Raw genomic sequence first — 13,751 nt, 5'->3', positions numbered from 1 at the left:
TGGTTATGATTTTTGGCTGGCTAATTGGAGATAAAAGACTCATGGATCTGTTTGTGTGGGCTGGCTCTGAACCTTGATCCTCAAATCTCAGCTTTAGGAGTAGTCAACACTGGTTAATTTTCAAGGAATTAGGTGGTCTGTAGAAAGGAAAAGAAAAGCATTGATGGAACATTTTCTCTATGCTGTGCATAATCCTAGATGCTGAAAAACAGCTTTTAAGAAAATCCCTTTAAATTTCAATTGGGCTTGGTTCATCACCTGACCAGGAATCCATGTCCTTTTGTCTTCAGGCCCTGGTTGACGGCTGACCACTGTGCACTGATACTGAATTGACTACACTTCAGTATTACCACTAGAAAGTTAGGATAAGAGACAATCTGTTTTCTCTGGCCCATGTGACAGGGGCCTTCAAAGATCAACAATGGCATTTCCGGGGATATGTGACACAAATTTTCTCTGGCTACTATTCAGGTTTTCTTCCTTGTCCCCTATACACTGGAACCTAATACCACAGACACACGGTATGCCTGAAATCTAAACCTGTTTGATAGAACATAAACCTGCCAGATACCTGAATGATCAGAGTGCAGAATAACAAACAGGACTGCTAGCAGTTCAATGGAGTTTCAACACACACTCACACCCACCTTCTCTGATCTTGCTCCCATCCCTTAACTATAAAAACAAAAACAAACTACTTAGGAGGTGGAGGCTAGAGGACTTCAAGTTCTAGGATAGCCCAGTCAAAGATAGTAGAGGGATCCTAACTCAGAAACAAAAACAAACAAAAGAAAGGGCTTTAGGCATAGCTCAAAGTACTCTTCCTGGTAGAGCACTTGCTCAGTTGGCAAAGATGAGTCCTTAGGTTTAAACCCCAGCAACACACACACACGCACATGCATATACAAAACAAACACTAGAAAAAAATAAAATCAGATAGGAATACATTAGCTTTTTAGTATCTTCTTCCTTTTTAAGTTTGAAGGAGAATATGAATTCAGGCTTCTCTAAGCTACCAATGATATTGTGAAATATGTAAAAAGTCCCTTATTTCAGAGCGTTGTCTACTTGGCAAAGTCTTAGTCACATTTTGAGTAAGATCGTCATCAAGACATAAATTCCGACAGGAATCTGGTGTCACAATGTAAAATTTTCTTTCTCTAAGAGGTCAAGGTATTCAATTAATGTCTTCAGACAGAGACCTGCCCTTTCCAGTTAAGAACCCAGTGCAATCTTGATTACTATGGGGCTAGAGAATGCTAGACTCAGACCTGTTTCTTTGGGAGAAAACTATCACATGTGTCCCAGGAATCTAGGGATTCTTTTGTTCTTCCTCTTTCCTCCCCCCACTTTTGTGGTACTTAAATTTGAATTCAGGACCTGTGTTTGCTAGGCTGGCATTCCACCACTTGAGTCATGCCCTCAGTACATTCTGCTTTATTTCTTTTATTGGTGTAAATCCTGGGGCTTGAGCTCAGGATCTAGGTGCTATACCTGAGTTCTTTTGCTCTCTGCCACTTGGGCCACAGATCCACTTCCAGCTTTTTTATGGTTAATTGGAGAGTAAGAGTCTTATGGACTTTTCTTGTCTGGGCTGGCTTCAAATCAAGACACTCAGATCTCAGCCTTCTGAGTAGCTAGGATTACAGGCGCGAGCCACTGGCACCCAGCTGCTTTATTTCTTTTTTGAATAGGGTTTTATGCTTACATCCAGGCAGGCCTGTGAATAAGGATGTGTAGAGTTTATGATGAGTGTCTTTGACTGAATGTCTGCTAGTTTCAAAAAGTACTTTTCTCTGCAAGAATCTCCTTCAGGTTATAGTAAATGCTCCCTTCCTCATTGGGCCTAGGAGCTATCATTCAATTACAGATACAAGTCCCTTGATTATGCCACATAAAACTTTTCAAATAATCCTAATCTGAGATTGCTATTTCTTGGTGAGATACTGAAAGATGGAGGTATTCTATTACTTGCAGCTAAAAGTAGCCTAAGTTATATCCATATGCTGGACTCTAGTACTTAAGAGCCAGGCAACATCACAATATAAGAAATTTTAGGAACACTTTCCACACCAGATTCTGTAGAATTAGCCTGCTTATGGTGTGAGGTCGTGGTTGGGATTAAAGAGAAAGTAAATGGCATAGAGAAAGGAGATGAGAAACAACCCTTAATAATACATAGTGACATTAATACTCATTAATTCACAACCCTGAGAGGCATCCATTCATCTACCCATCCATGCATGTATGCATGCATGACAAGTGCTCTACCACCTGAGTTACACTTCCAGACTGATTTTCATTTTATAAGTAAGGTCAGGTGAGGATGAGAAATGTGAAGTAATTTCCAAGGTTGCAGCAAGGGGGTGAACTAGGAACATCTACAGACTCAAATTCTGTGGTTATCCCTCTTAGAACTTGCTGCCTTTCCTTATGAATCAAGCCTAGGAAGTTAAGATTAAACAAAAAAAAAAAAAAAAAAAGGGAGGGGGGAGGACAGAGGAAGAGAAGAATTTTGTGGTTTGCGTTGCCCTTCCTAACCTCATCTAAGATTTTTCTGAAATTCATTTAACATATTAGAAAAACCACATATGCTTTAAAAACAACAAAACAAAACAAAGTAACAACCCAACAGCTTGCAGTAGTCTGGGATTCCAGAATAAATACTGAATTTGGCAGGACATGTAGTAGCCTTCCTCTCAGTAGGTCACGTGAGGACATTGCCTAACATCCTCTGTCTTGTGTGTCTGGGGAATATTTATGTCCCTTCAGACTCATACATGTCTTTCTTGTGCCCAAAGGAACTTCTGAGTCGTACCTTCTGATAAGATATAAAAATATCATCAAAATCTGGCCCAAGACTTACAATTTCTTTTAAACAGAAGGCTTGAGTATTTTCTCAGCTTCCTAACAGAACAGCTCAGACAAAATCATACCAAATGTTGAATAAATGGGAGGGGTTTTTAGTGGAAACCATTATATTAGGCCACATTTTCACAATACTTTGGGGGTTCTGGAGAAATGCAGCCCAGATTTACAGTCAAAACCAAGTCATGAGACTCACTGGAAGTCAAACTCTGGCATCATCAATTGCTTCTCAACAGCTGTGCCTTCATCATAATACTACCACCTAGAACAGGCCCACGTGGAAAAAAAAAAAAGCAAAATCTAGTAATCCAAAGAAATTCAGCATGTGGCAGCTCAAGAAACTGATCCTGCAGTTATTTAGTATTGAATGCTTGTTCCCAAGAGCAGCTGAAGGTGGTTTTCACCTCCAAAGGGGTAGCGAGGTAATAAAATCAGTTATTTTAATAGCCAACTCTTATTGACAACAGCTGTCTCTTACTGATATGGGAAGATATTCAAGACCTAATACTGGGCCAGAGAAGCAGTCTGAAAAGTGTTTTTTCTGTGGAAAATATACCCACCAAAATATGTAGTGAAGTAAAAAATAGAGAAATAGGTGAGATAATATCTGTAAGCATTGAGTTTGTATTTTTCTCCTAGTAATTTCCTACACTTTTGCAAAGCATGCTTATATATATATGTGTGTGTATATGTCTTTATATATACACACACGTATATGTATTATATATAATTTGATTAAAGGATTTTAAAAAATACAAGAGTTGTTTCTGGGAAAAATAGGTTTACAAATACCTCAAATAGGTTACAAACATTTGTCACATGATCAAAATTACTGAAGAAGGCTCACTGAAACAATACCAAAGTAAAAATAGGTACTTCTTTCCTAAGTACTTCAGCTTAGCTTAACATTACCCTAGGAGTAACTTTATATATTTTGATAGGGCAGTTGTTTCCAAGATTATAATAATATGTTGAGAAATGCTTATTAAAATGTGCTCCGGGCTGGGGATATGGCCTAGTGGCAAGAGAGCTTGCCTCGTATACATAAGGCCCTGGGTTCAATTCCCCAGCACCACATATACAGAAAATGGCCAGAAGTGGCGCTGTGGCTCAAGTGGCAGAGTGCTAGCATTGAGCAAAAAGAAGCTAGTGACAGTGCTCAGGCCCTGAGTCCAAGCCCCAGGACTGGCCAAAATAAATAAATAAATAAAAATAAATAAAATGTGCACCTAGTTGAGCGGGGTGCTGGTTGGCTTATTTCTGTAATTCTAGCTACTCAGGAGGCTGAGACATGAGGATTTGGTTCAAAGCCAGCCCAGGCAGGAAAGTCTGTGAGATTTCCATCTCCAATTAACCACCAAAATAGCCAGAAGTGGACCTGTGGCTAAAGTGACTAGAGCTTTATCCTTGAGAAAAAAGAAACTCAGGGACAGGGCCCAGGCCCTAAGTTTAAGTCCCAGGATTGGTCTGTGTATGTGCATACACACGCATACACACGCATACACACACACACACACAATTTTTACTTAGTTTGAGAATTGAAATTACAAGGTAGTATTTCTATCCTTTAGTATTCAATACTAACATAACATCAACCTAAAATATTAAATACCTATATCTTCCATGCTAATCTTAAGTGCTTATACTTGATTTTGGAAAATTTGACCAAAAGAATGTAGTCCAAGTTAAAAAAATACCACATCCACATCAGGCTCAGAACTAGCTTCAGAGAAGGACCCTTCACCTTGTTTTATGGAGCTGTAGGAGTAAAAATCTGAGAAACACTGAGAACATACCTCGCCAGCAAGATCCCCTGGTACTCTTCTAGTTGTCTCATGAAGCTGGGATTGGGCTTGGTCACCGTTCGTCTTTCCTTCACATAGTCATAGGCTCGGTCCAGATTCCAGCCATACTCCTTCATTGCATAAGCGATCACAGTGGAGGCTGAGCGACTCACCCCCATTTTGCAGTGCACAAGGCATTTAGATCCATGTTTCCTAGGAGAATTTTGGGGATTGAGGTGAAGAGAAGAACAGTAGAGAGTATATTTTAAAAGCTGGTTCCAAGATTTTTCCCAAGTCTTCTGTTCTGTCTATTTTCTTGTTATACTATGCCCCCATTCTAATATATTCATGTACATGTATGAAGACCTGAGCACACATACATGGGTGCAAATGTGACAGATCTGAGTGTACTCTTAAACAGTATTCAGTTTTAACATTAAATCTCTTTAATTCATTTAATAAAGATTTATTATTTACCATATATAAAAGAATATGCAAAGTGCTGAGATGCAAATATAACACACAAATTTTATTCTAAAAGATAGGTCTCAGGGGCTGGGGATATGGCCTAGTGGTAGAGTGCTTGCCTCGCATGCATGAAGCCCTGGGTTCGATTTCAGCACCACATATACAGAAAAAGCCAGAAGTGGTGCTGTGGCTCAAGTGGCAGAGTGCTAGCCTTGAGCAAAAAGAAGCCATGCACAGTGCTCAGGAACTGAGTACAAGCCCCAGGACTGGCAAAAAAAAAAAAAGAAAAAGAACTGGCATTTTCCCGGGTTACAGGTATGATAGTGATTCATCTTATATATTCAGATGGTTAGAGTTGTTTTACCAGGTGCCAGTGGCTCATGCCTGTAAGCCTATCGATGTGGGAGGCTGAGATCTGAGGACTGTGATTTGAAGCAAGTCCAGGCAGGAAATCTCCAATGAGCTACCAAAAAGCTAGAAGTTGAGCTGTGGCTCAAATCATAGAGCACTAGCCTGTGCACAAAAGCTCAAGGACAGAATCCAGGCCCTGAATTTTAGCCCCAGGACTGGCATACACACACAAAAAGAACCAACAAATGTTAGAGTTGCTTCTAGTTAAAATTCCAGTAAGGGCTGGGAGTGTGGCTTAGTGGTAGAGTGCTTGCCTAGCATGCATGAAGCCCTGGGTTTGATTCTGCAGCAAAATATAAACAGAAAAAGCTGGAAGTAGTGCTGTGGCTCAAGTGGTAGAGTGCTAGCCTTGAGCAAAAGAAGCTCAGCAACAGTGCTCAGCCTGAAAAGAAAATTCCAGTAAGGAATTTTCCCTAGAGAAAAGAACCAACACAAATCAAATGAAACCAACCTTACTTTCTATTTAGACATAGCCCTGAATATTACTTTTCACAACCCTACATGCCATGTCTTGTCTAGGGACTGACCAAATAGCCCAGGGAACTGAACATATGATACATCACATGCTCTACCAATGAGCTATACTACAGCCCTACACCACCCACTTTTTTGTTTTTGGTACACCAGTACTGGGGCTTGAACTTGTTCTCCACTTGGCTTTTCTACTCAAGGCTGGCACTCTACTATTTGCACCACACCTCCACATCTGGCTTTTTCTGGCTAGTCAGAGATAAGAATCTCTCAGATTTGTGTGCCTAGGAACTGTGATCCTCAGATCTCAGTCTCCTGAGTAGCTAGGATTATAGGCATGAGCCATTGGTGTCCAGCTCTTTTTTTAATGGAAAGAAATAAAAACACCACTATCACAAAGCTACACTAGCAAACAAACACAACAATGCAGAGCTAATTACCTTGTATATAAAATTATTCAGTATGTTAATTCTAAGTAACACAGTACCTGGCACATAGTAAGACTTCAAATATTTGGTTAAATAGCAATATATTTGGTTAAATAGGGTCAGAATGTCTGTGTGGGGCTATTACTCACTTTGCTTTAGAGATGAATTTGTAAGTATCATTCCAGTAAGCCAGGAGATCGGTTGCCTCTTCATCATATACCCGGATGTTATGATACTCAAAGACTCCTGGGAAGAAGTTATCTATCTCTCGAGTGACATTCAAAATATACCGCACCCTGTAAAGAAACCAAGGGAGAGGGAGAATATGTACTCTGCTACTCAGACTACACCCAACTTCCAGCACAGTATCTGCCATATTTAACATGTAAATTCTATTTTCATCTTATATATGTATACATATATAGTTATACAACTTGTCTTTGATAGTCTCTTGGAAGCAGCATATTTACTAAGAATCAACCTGAGACCCATACCCTAGCAACTTCTCTTTCTGTCACTAAAATTAATCAACAGTACACATTTTCTTTGGAATTTATTTCTATAAACCAGACCACTGACATGTATCCCAAGAAAAAAGAGAGAAAAGGAGAAAAATTCCATTTTTCTAAATGCCAAATTTTAGGCTTTGTGCTGTTACTCTCTCTAAACTTTGTGAAAGGCAAATGAGGCCAGGGCTGGGAGGGTCAGGAGAGCTGGACTTGAAATTCCTTCAACTCTATCTGGCTGCATTCCTGGCTGCTATGGCAGCAAAACTGACTCTGAGGGTTCTCCCATACTGATATACTTGCAGAAAAAGGCTTCTCTATCAAAAATTTCTTCTAGTATATCTTACTGTACTCACTCAATTTAACCTTTGATTTACTTTTTTTTTGCCAGTCCTGGGCCTTGAACTCAGGGCCTGAGCACTGTCCCTGGCTTCTTTTTTGCTCAAGACTAGCACTCTGCCACCTGAGCCACAGCGCCACTTCTGGCCATTTTCTATATATGTGGTGCTGGGGAATTGAACCCAGGGCTTCATGTATACAAGGCAAGCACTCTTGCCACTAGGCCATATTCCCAGCCCCTGATTTACTTTTTAAAAAATCTTTTTTCAATGCTATGTACACTCAGCTATTTCTAGAGTTCACTGTTAAAACATGGACTCACTTGCTTTTCTCTGCAGAAACTGCTTCCTTCTCACAACCAAATGTAGGTTTCTACAAACTCAACCTTTGAAGTCAAGGAAATGACAACAAAAGAGAGAGCCAGGGCTAATCAACTCTGTGGTTAAGACCAAGTGTACAATTTTTTTTCTGGGATGTGAATTTAATGTGATTTAACTTAGCATCAAAGCCACAAAATTCTTCTTAATATAAGGCAGGTTTTCTTCAATTTCAAAAGCTTGCTCATTTTACATTCATAACCTACTCTTCAAATAGCTAGGAAAGGATAAAAGAGCAAGAAGTGAGTTTTATTTCAGAATGGATTACTGGCACTATGCTCGATCCACAGAAGACACTAATTAAATGTTGAATGAACAACTGTAAACCACAAATATGTAGTTTAGTGTATCCCCCCCCCCTTTTTTTGCAGTATTGAGGATTAAACCCAGGGTCTTACACATTTGGCAAGTGCTCTGTCACTGAGCTACACTGCTGGATCCTACACTTTAGTATGTATGTATGTATATACTAGAGGTTTTTTTTCTTTAAAGGAATTGTGTGATTTTTATTTTTTTAATTAAATTTTATTGACAAGGTGATGTACAGAGGGGGTACAGTTACATAATAAGGTAGTGAGTTGATTTCTTATTTGTTATACCTCCCCTCATTTTTCTTTCCCTTCCCTAGTTCAGATAAGCATATATACAATATCCAGTGTACCAAAATCATATACAGTGACCACAGGGGGTACACCAAAGGAAATTCACCTAGTACAACAAACATAATGGCAACAATAAAATCCTTCTGTTTCCATCTCTTGGAGTTCATTTTGCTTAGCCTCATCTTAAATAATCATATGTATGTACTAGAGTTGGAACTCAGGACTTTGTGCTTGTTAGACAAGCTCTAGTTCGTTTTTCTGTTTACTTAATTTTAATTTTGGGAAATGGTATACTGTGGCTCAAAAGTAGTAGAGTGCTAGTTTTGAGTACAAAAACCTCAGGGACAGCACCCAAGCCTTGAGTTTAAGCCCCACCAGCACTATAACAACAACAATAACAATTTTGTTTTGTGCCTGTCCTGGGCTTAAACTCAGGAGCCTGGATGTTATCCCTCAGCTTTTTGAGCAATCACAGCTCCACTTACAGCTTTCTGCTGGCCTGGTTGGCTTTGAACTGTGATCCTCAGATTTCACCTCCTGAGTAGCTAGGATTACAGGTATGAGCAAACAGCATTTGGGTGCTTTATTTTTGAGATAGGGTCTCACATTTTACTTGATTGGTCTAGACTGTCTTGTTTATGCTTTTTGTTGATATTCATTACCATGTCTATTTTTTTTTTTCCATTGAGATGAGGTCTCACAAACTTTTTTTCCCATGCTGGCCTCAAACTGAGCCTCTCTATCAATTAGGATTATAGGTATGAGCTATGTGCCTGGCTCCTACATTTTATTTTATTTTATTTACTTATTTATTTTGCTTTTTTTTTTTGCCAGTCCTGGGGCTTGAACTCAGGGCCTGAGCACTGTCCCTGGCTTCTTTTTGCTCAAGGCTAGCACTCTGCCACTTGAGCCACAGCGCCACTTCTGGCCATTTTCTATATATGTGGTGCTGGGGAATCAAACCCAGGGCTTCATGTATATGAGGCGAGTGCTCTTGCCACTAGGCCATATTCCCAGCCCTCTACATTTGATTTTAAAAGGCACCAATGTGTACATTTGTGACTTTTTTTTTTTTAGTGGTACTGGGGTTTGATCTCAGGGTATGAGCCTGAACATTTATCTTTAAAAAGACCTTCCAGGGGCTGGGAATATGGCCTAGTGGCAAGAGTGCTTGCCTCGTATACATGAAGCCCTGGGTTCAATTCCCCAGCACCACATATATAGAAAACGGCCAGAAGAGGTGCTGTGGCTCAAGTGGCAGAGTGCTAGATTTGAGCAAAAAGCAACTAGGGACAGTGCTCAGGCCCTGAGTTCAAGGCCCAGGACTGGCAAAAAAAAAAAAAAAAAAAAAAAAGATATTCCAGGGGCTGGGAAGGTGGCTCAGTGGTAGAGTGCTTGCCTAGCATGAAGTCCTGAGTTTGATTCCTCAGTACCATAAAAACAGAAAAAGCCAGAAGTGGTGCTGTGGCTCAAGTGGTAGAGTGCTATCCTTGAGCAAAAGATGCTCAGGGGCAGTACCCAGGCCCTGAGTTCAAGCCTCAGGACTGGCAAAAAAAAAAAAAAAAAAGAACTTCCATTAGGCAGGGAATACAGCTGCTAGCTTAGTGGTAGAGTGTTTGCCTATCATGCCCGAACTCCTGGGTTCAATTCCTTGGTACCACATAAACAAAATAAATACAATTAAAAAAAAAGATCACCCATTAATACAAGTGAACTTTCTTGGAAAGTGAGATAATAAAACAGTTAAGAGAAAAGACATTTTAATTTTTATTAAATTATATCTGTTTAGAATCGTGGTAGCAAGTACAAAGATTGAAGTTACATACCATGCCAATACTACTTTCATGAGAAATGTAAAGTTTAACAGAGATTTCAGTCACACAGGAATGTCAGTAATTCCTCTGTGTGCTTACCCTCGGTTCTGTAGATCCTCTAAGTTGGAAGCATTCCACTCTGAGCCCTAAGGAGCCAAAATAACAAGGTTAGGAAGCATTAGCAAATCAACAAAATAAAATATTTGAGCCGGGCGCTGGTGGCTCCTGCCTATAATCCTAGCTACTCAGGAGGCTGAGATGTGAGGATCATGGTTCAAAGCCAGACCAGGCAGGAAAAAGTCCATGAGACTCTTTTCTCCAATTAACTACCAGAAAACTGCAAGTGGTGCTGTGGCTCAATTGGTAGAGCACTAGCCTTGAGCTGAAGAGCTCAGGGACAGCACCCAGGCCAAGAGTTCAAACCCCATTATTGACCAAAAAACAAACAAAAAAAAGCACTGTGTAAGGAAGAACCAGGAATTTTATATATTAGTACATTTAGTGCCTGGCTTCAATTTTTTTTTACATATAAGATAACTGACTCAATATTAAAATAATTTCTGCTCAAGACCACTAAGGAGTGTTTTTTTTTGGCCAGTCCTGGGCCTTCGACTCTGGGCCTGAGCACTGTCCCTGGCTTCTTCTCGCTCAAGGCTAGCACTCTGCCACTTGAGCCACAGCGCCACTTCTGGCCAATTTCTGTATATGTGGTGCTGGGGAATTGAACCCAGGGCCTCATGTATATGAGGCAAGCACTCTTGCCACTAGGCCATATCCCCAGCCCCATATGCAGTTCAATTTTTATGCAATGTACATTGAATATAATAATGACTGCATTTGCTCACTATCCCTCCACTCCTGTGCCCTTTCCATTTTGCCTTCCCTGCCCCCAGAACATGTTTCTACTTTCTGAAATTCATTTTATTAAAAAGGAGAAATTTTCTTACAAAATACTACTATCACACTCAATAAATACAACACAGATTCAACAACCTAATATACTGTCCATATTTGAATTTCCACAACTGTCTCCCAAATATCTCTCTTTTTTTTTTTTTTTGGTCAGTCCTGGGGCTTGGACTCAGGGCCTGAGCACTGTCCCTGGCTTCTTTTTGCTCAAGGCTAGCACTCTGCCACTTGAGATACAGCGCCACTTCTGGCCATTTTCTGTATATGTGGTGCTGGGGAATCGAACCCAGGGCCTCATGTATATGAGGCAGGCACTCTTGCCACTAGGCCATATCCCCAGCCCCCCAAATATCTCTTATATTTGTTCAAAGGGCATACCTTACATGTGGTTGCCATATTTCTATTTTCTCTTCTAATATAGAACTGCCCATACCTCCTTTCTCTACTCTTTTTTTTTTTTTTGGCCAGTCTTGGGGCTTGAACTCAGGGCCTGAGCACTGTCCCTGAGCTTCTTTTGCTCAAGACTAGCACTCTACCACCTGAGCCATCACACTACTTCTGGCTTTTTCTGTTTATGTGGTGCTGAGGAATCGAACCCAAGGCTTCATGCATGATAGGCAAGCACTCTACCACTAAGCCACATTCCCAGCCCTTAGGTTATTTCCTATGATCAGATTCAGGTCAAACTACTTTTTGTGTGTGAGCTATTACTGGGACTTGAACTCAGAGCCTTGTACTTTGCTTAGCTTTTTTTGCTCAAGGCTAGAGCTCTACCACTTGGGCCTCAGCTCTACTTCTAGCATTTTGCTGGTTAGACATAGAAGTCTTTTAGATTTGGGGTTGGAGGTATGGCTTAGTTGGTAGAGTACTAGCCAGTGAGCAAAAGTGGCCACTTGAGTGGTCTCTTGGTTTTGTCTGCTTGGGCTGGCTACGAATCAGGATCTTCAGATCTCAGCCTCTTTAGTAGCTAGGATTATAGGATAGGCCTATGAGCCACTGGCACCTGACAGCTCAAACTTTTTCTTGGCCAGTCCTGAGGCTTGAACTCAGGGCCTGAGCCACAGCACCACTTCTGGCTTTTAACTATATACGTGGTGCTGAGGAATCCAACCCAGGGCTTCATGTATATGAGGCAAACACTCTACCACTAGGTCATATTCCCAGCCCACTTAAAAAAAAACAAAAACAAAGAACAACCAAGAGTGACACTGTACTCTTCCTACTGCATCAGACTGGGAGACACATGGTATTAGTTTGTTCCATTATTTGTTATGCTAGGTTTGAGTTCATTGTACTTTTCTTTGTATCTGTCCTATCTCTCAATTATAAAGGTTTCTTTGCAATTAATTAGTAATCTAGGACTATTAGTTATCTTTGGGGTTGTGTGACTATACAGTTTTATGGTAACTTTTAGCATTTTCTTTTGGTAGTCATTGGGCTTGAATTAGGTAGGGCCTGTGCTCTGTCCCTGAGTTCTTTTGTTCAAGACTACCACTTTGAGTCACAGCTCTACTTCCTAGCCTTTGGTTTTAACAGCCATTTCTCATCTTGCCCAAATAAATTATTTTTCTGGGGGTTACAAAGCAGTGATACTTGTGTATGTTATCTGGTACTCATCCTCAATATAGCTTCATCTAATTATTCTTTCCATCTTTTTATTAAAATTACTTTCTTTTCTGTCTTACAATATTGGAGTCTGAACTCCAGACCTCAGAGCACAAAGCAGGCACAATAACTGAGCCAATAACTCAAAGCTGTTTTTAACATTATTTTGATGCTCAAATTGTCCTGAATTTGGCAAATGGGAATCTCATCAAGGTAATTTTTTTTCCTAGTCAGGCACTGGTAGTTCATGTCTATAGCTTGCTATTAGTTTCCTAGCCACTTCTGAGAATGAGATCCAGGATTGTAGTTCAAGGCAAAAGTTTGAGAAAATTTTCTTCCTCCTTTCCTTCTCCTCCTCCTGTCTTCCTTGTACTGGGTGTACTGGGACTTAAACTCAGGGCCTGTTCTCTCACTCAGCTTTTCATGGATAGTGCTCTTTGTAGAGCCACACCTCCAGTTCTGGCTTTTTGCTGGTTAATTGGAGAGAAGAATCTCTTGGATTTGTTGGCCCAGGCCGACTGAGAACTGTGATCCCAGATCTCCTGAGTAACTAGGATTATAGGCGTGGCATATCCATGAGATTCCTCCTTGACTCATAGTTAGGCGTGGTAGTGCTTGCTTGCCTGTTATCTTAGCTACAAGGAAGTTAAGATCAGGAGGTTCACAGTTCCAGGGTAGCCCAGGCTGAAAAGTCTAAAAGACTCTATTTCAATGGGAAGAAGCTGGGTATGTCAGCATGAGCCTGTAATCCCAGCTAGGACTGAAACATTGTGATGTGCCCAGGCAGAAAATAAAGTCCTACCTCAAAATACCTAGAACAAGGAAGCAGCCAAGCGTCCAGCTTCTACTGCCTAAATTGACTCTTGTCCACCTGCTACCACTGCCCAGGTGCCATCTCTCAGGGGTGGAGTGGCCTGTTAACTCCAGTCCAACACTGCCCAGGTGCTGTCTCTCAGGGAATAGGGTAGGTCTGTTAATTCTACACCTTCTGGTCTTTACCTCCTCCCTTCTTCACCCCCCCCCCCCATATCTAGAACAAAAAGGGCAGGAGACATAACCTCAAGTGTGTTTGAGTACCTGCCTAGCAAACTTGAAGCTCTGAGTTAAAACCCAGTACAGTACCTCAAAAAAAAAAAAAAAAGTTCCAGGTTCACTTTTGTGAATGGAGT

The 13,751-nt window shown here is 40.7% G+C and overlaps 1 protein-coding gene across 5 annotated transcripts in view; it reads right to left on the bottom strand.

The window, feature by feature from the left end:
• Nucleotides 1-13,751, bottom strand: part of Ssh2 (slingshot protein phosphatase 2) — a 206,829-nt gene that overhangs the window by 22,463 nt on the left and 170,615 nt on the right. For all 5 annotated transcript variants that reach the window (XR_007213701.1, XM_048365497.1, XM_048365496.1 and 2 more), the window contains 3 exons: nt 10,168-10,214; nt 6,580-6,726; nt 4,665-4,865 (listed from right to left, as the gene is read on the bottom strand). Coding sequence is in view for 4 of the 5 variants with exons in the window: in XM_048365497.1 (XP_048221454.1) it covers nt 4,665-4,865; nt 6,580-6,726; nt 10,168-10,214 (395 nt within the window). In the remaining variant the exon portion in view is untranslated. The remainder of the gene's footprint in view (nt 1-4,664; nt 4,866-6,579; nt 6,727-10,167; nt 10,215-13,751) is intronic.

The sequence above is a fragment of the Perognathus longimembris genome, chromosome 17 (genome assembly GCF_023159225.1).
Source record: "Perognathus longimembris pacificus isolate PPM17 chromosome 17, ASM2315922v1, whole genome shotgun sequence".
NCBI lineage: Eukaryota > Metazoa > Chordata > Mammalia > Rodentia > Heteromyidae > Perognathus > Perognathus longimembris.
The sequence above is the reverse complement of the archived record's forward strand: the minus strand, read 5'-3'. Positions and strand labels throughout refer to the sequence as shown.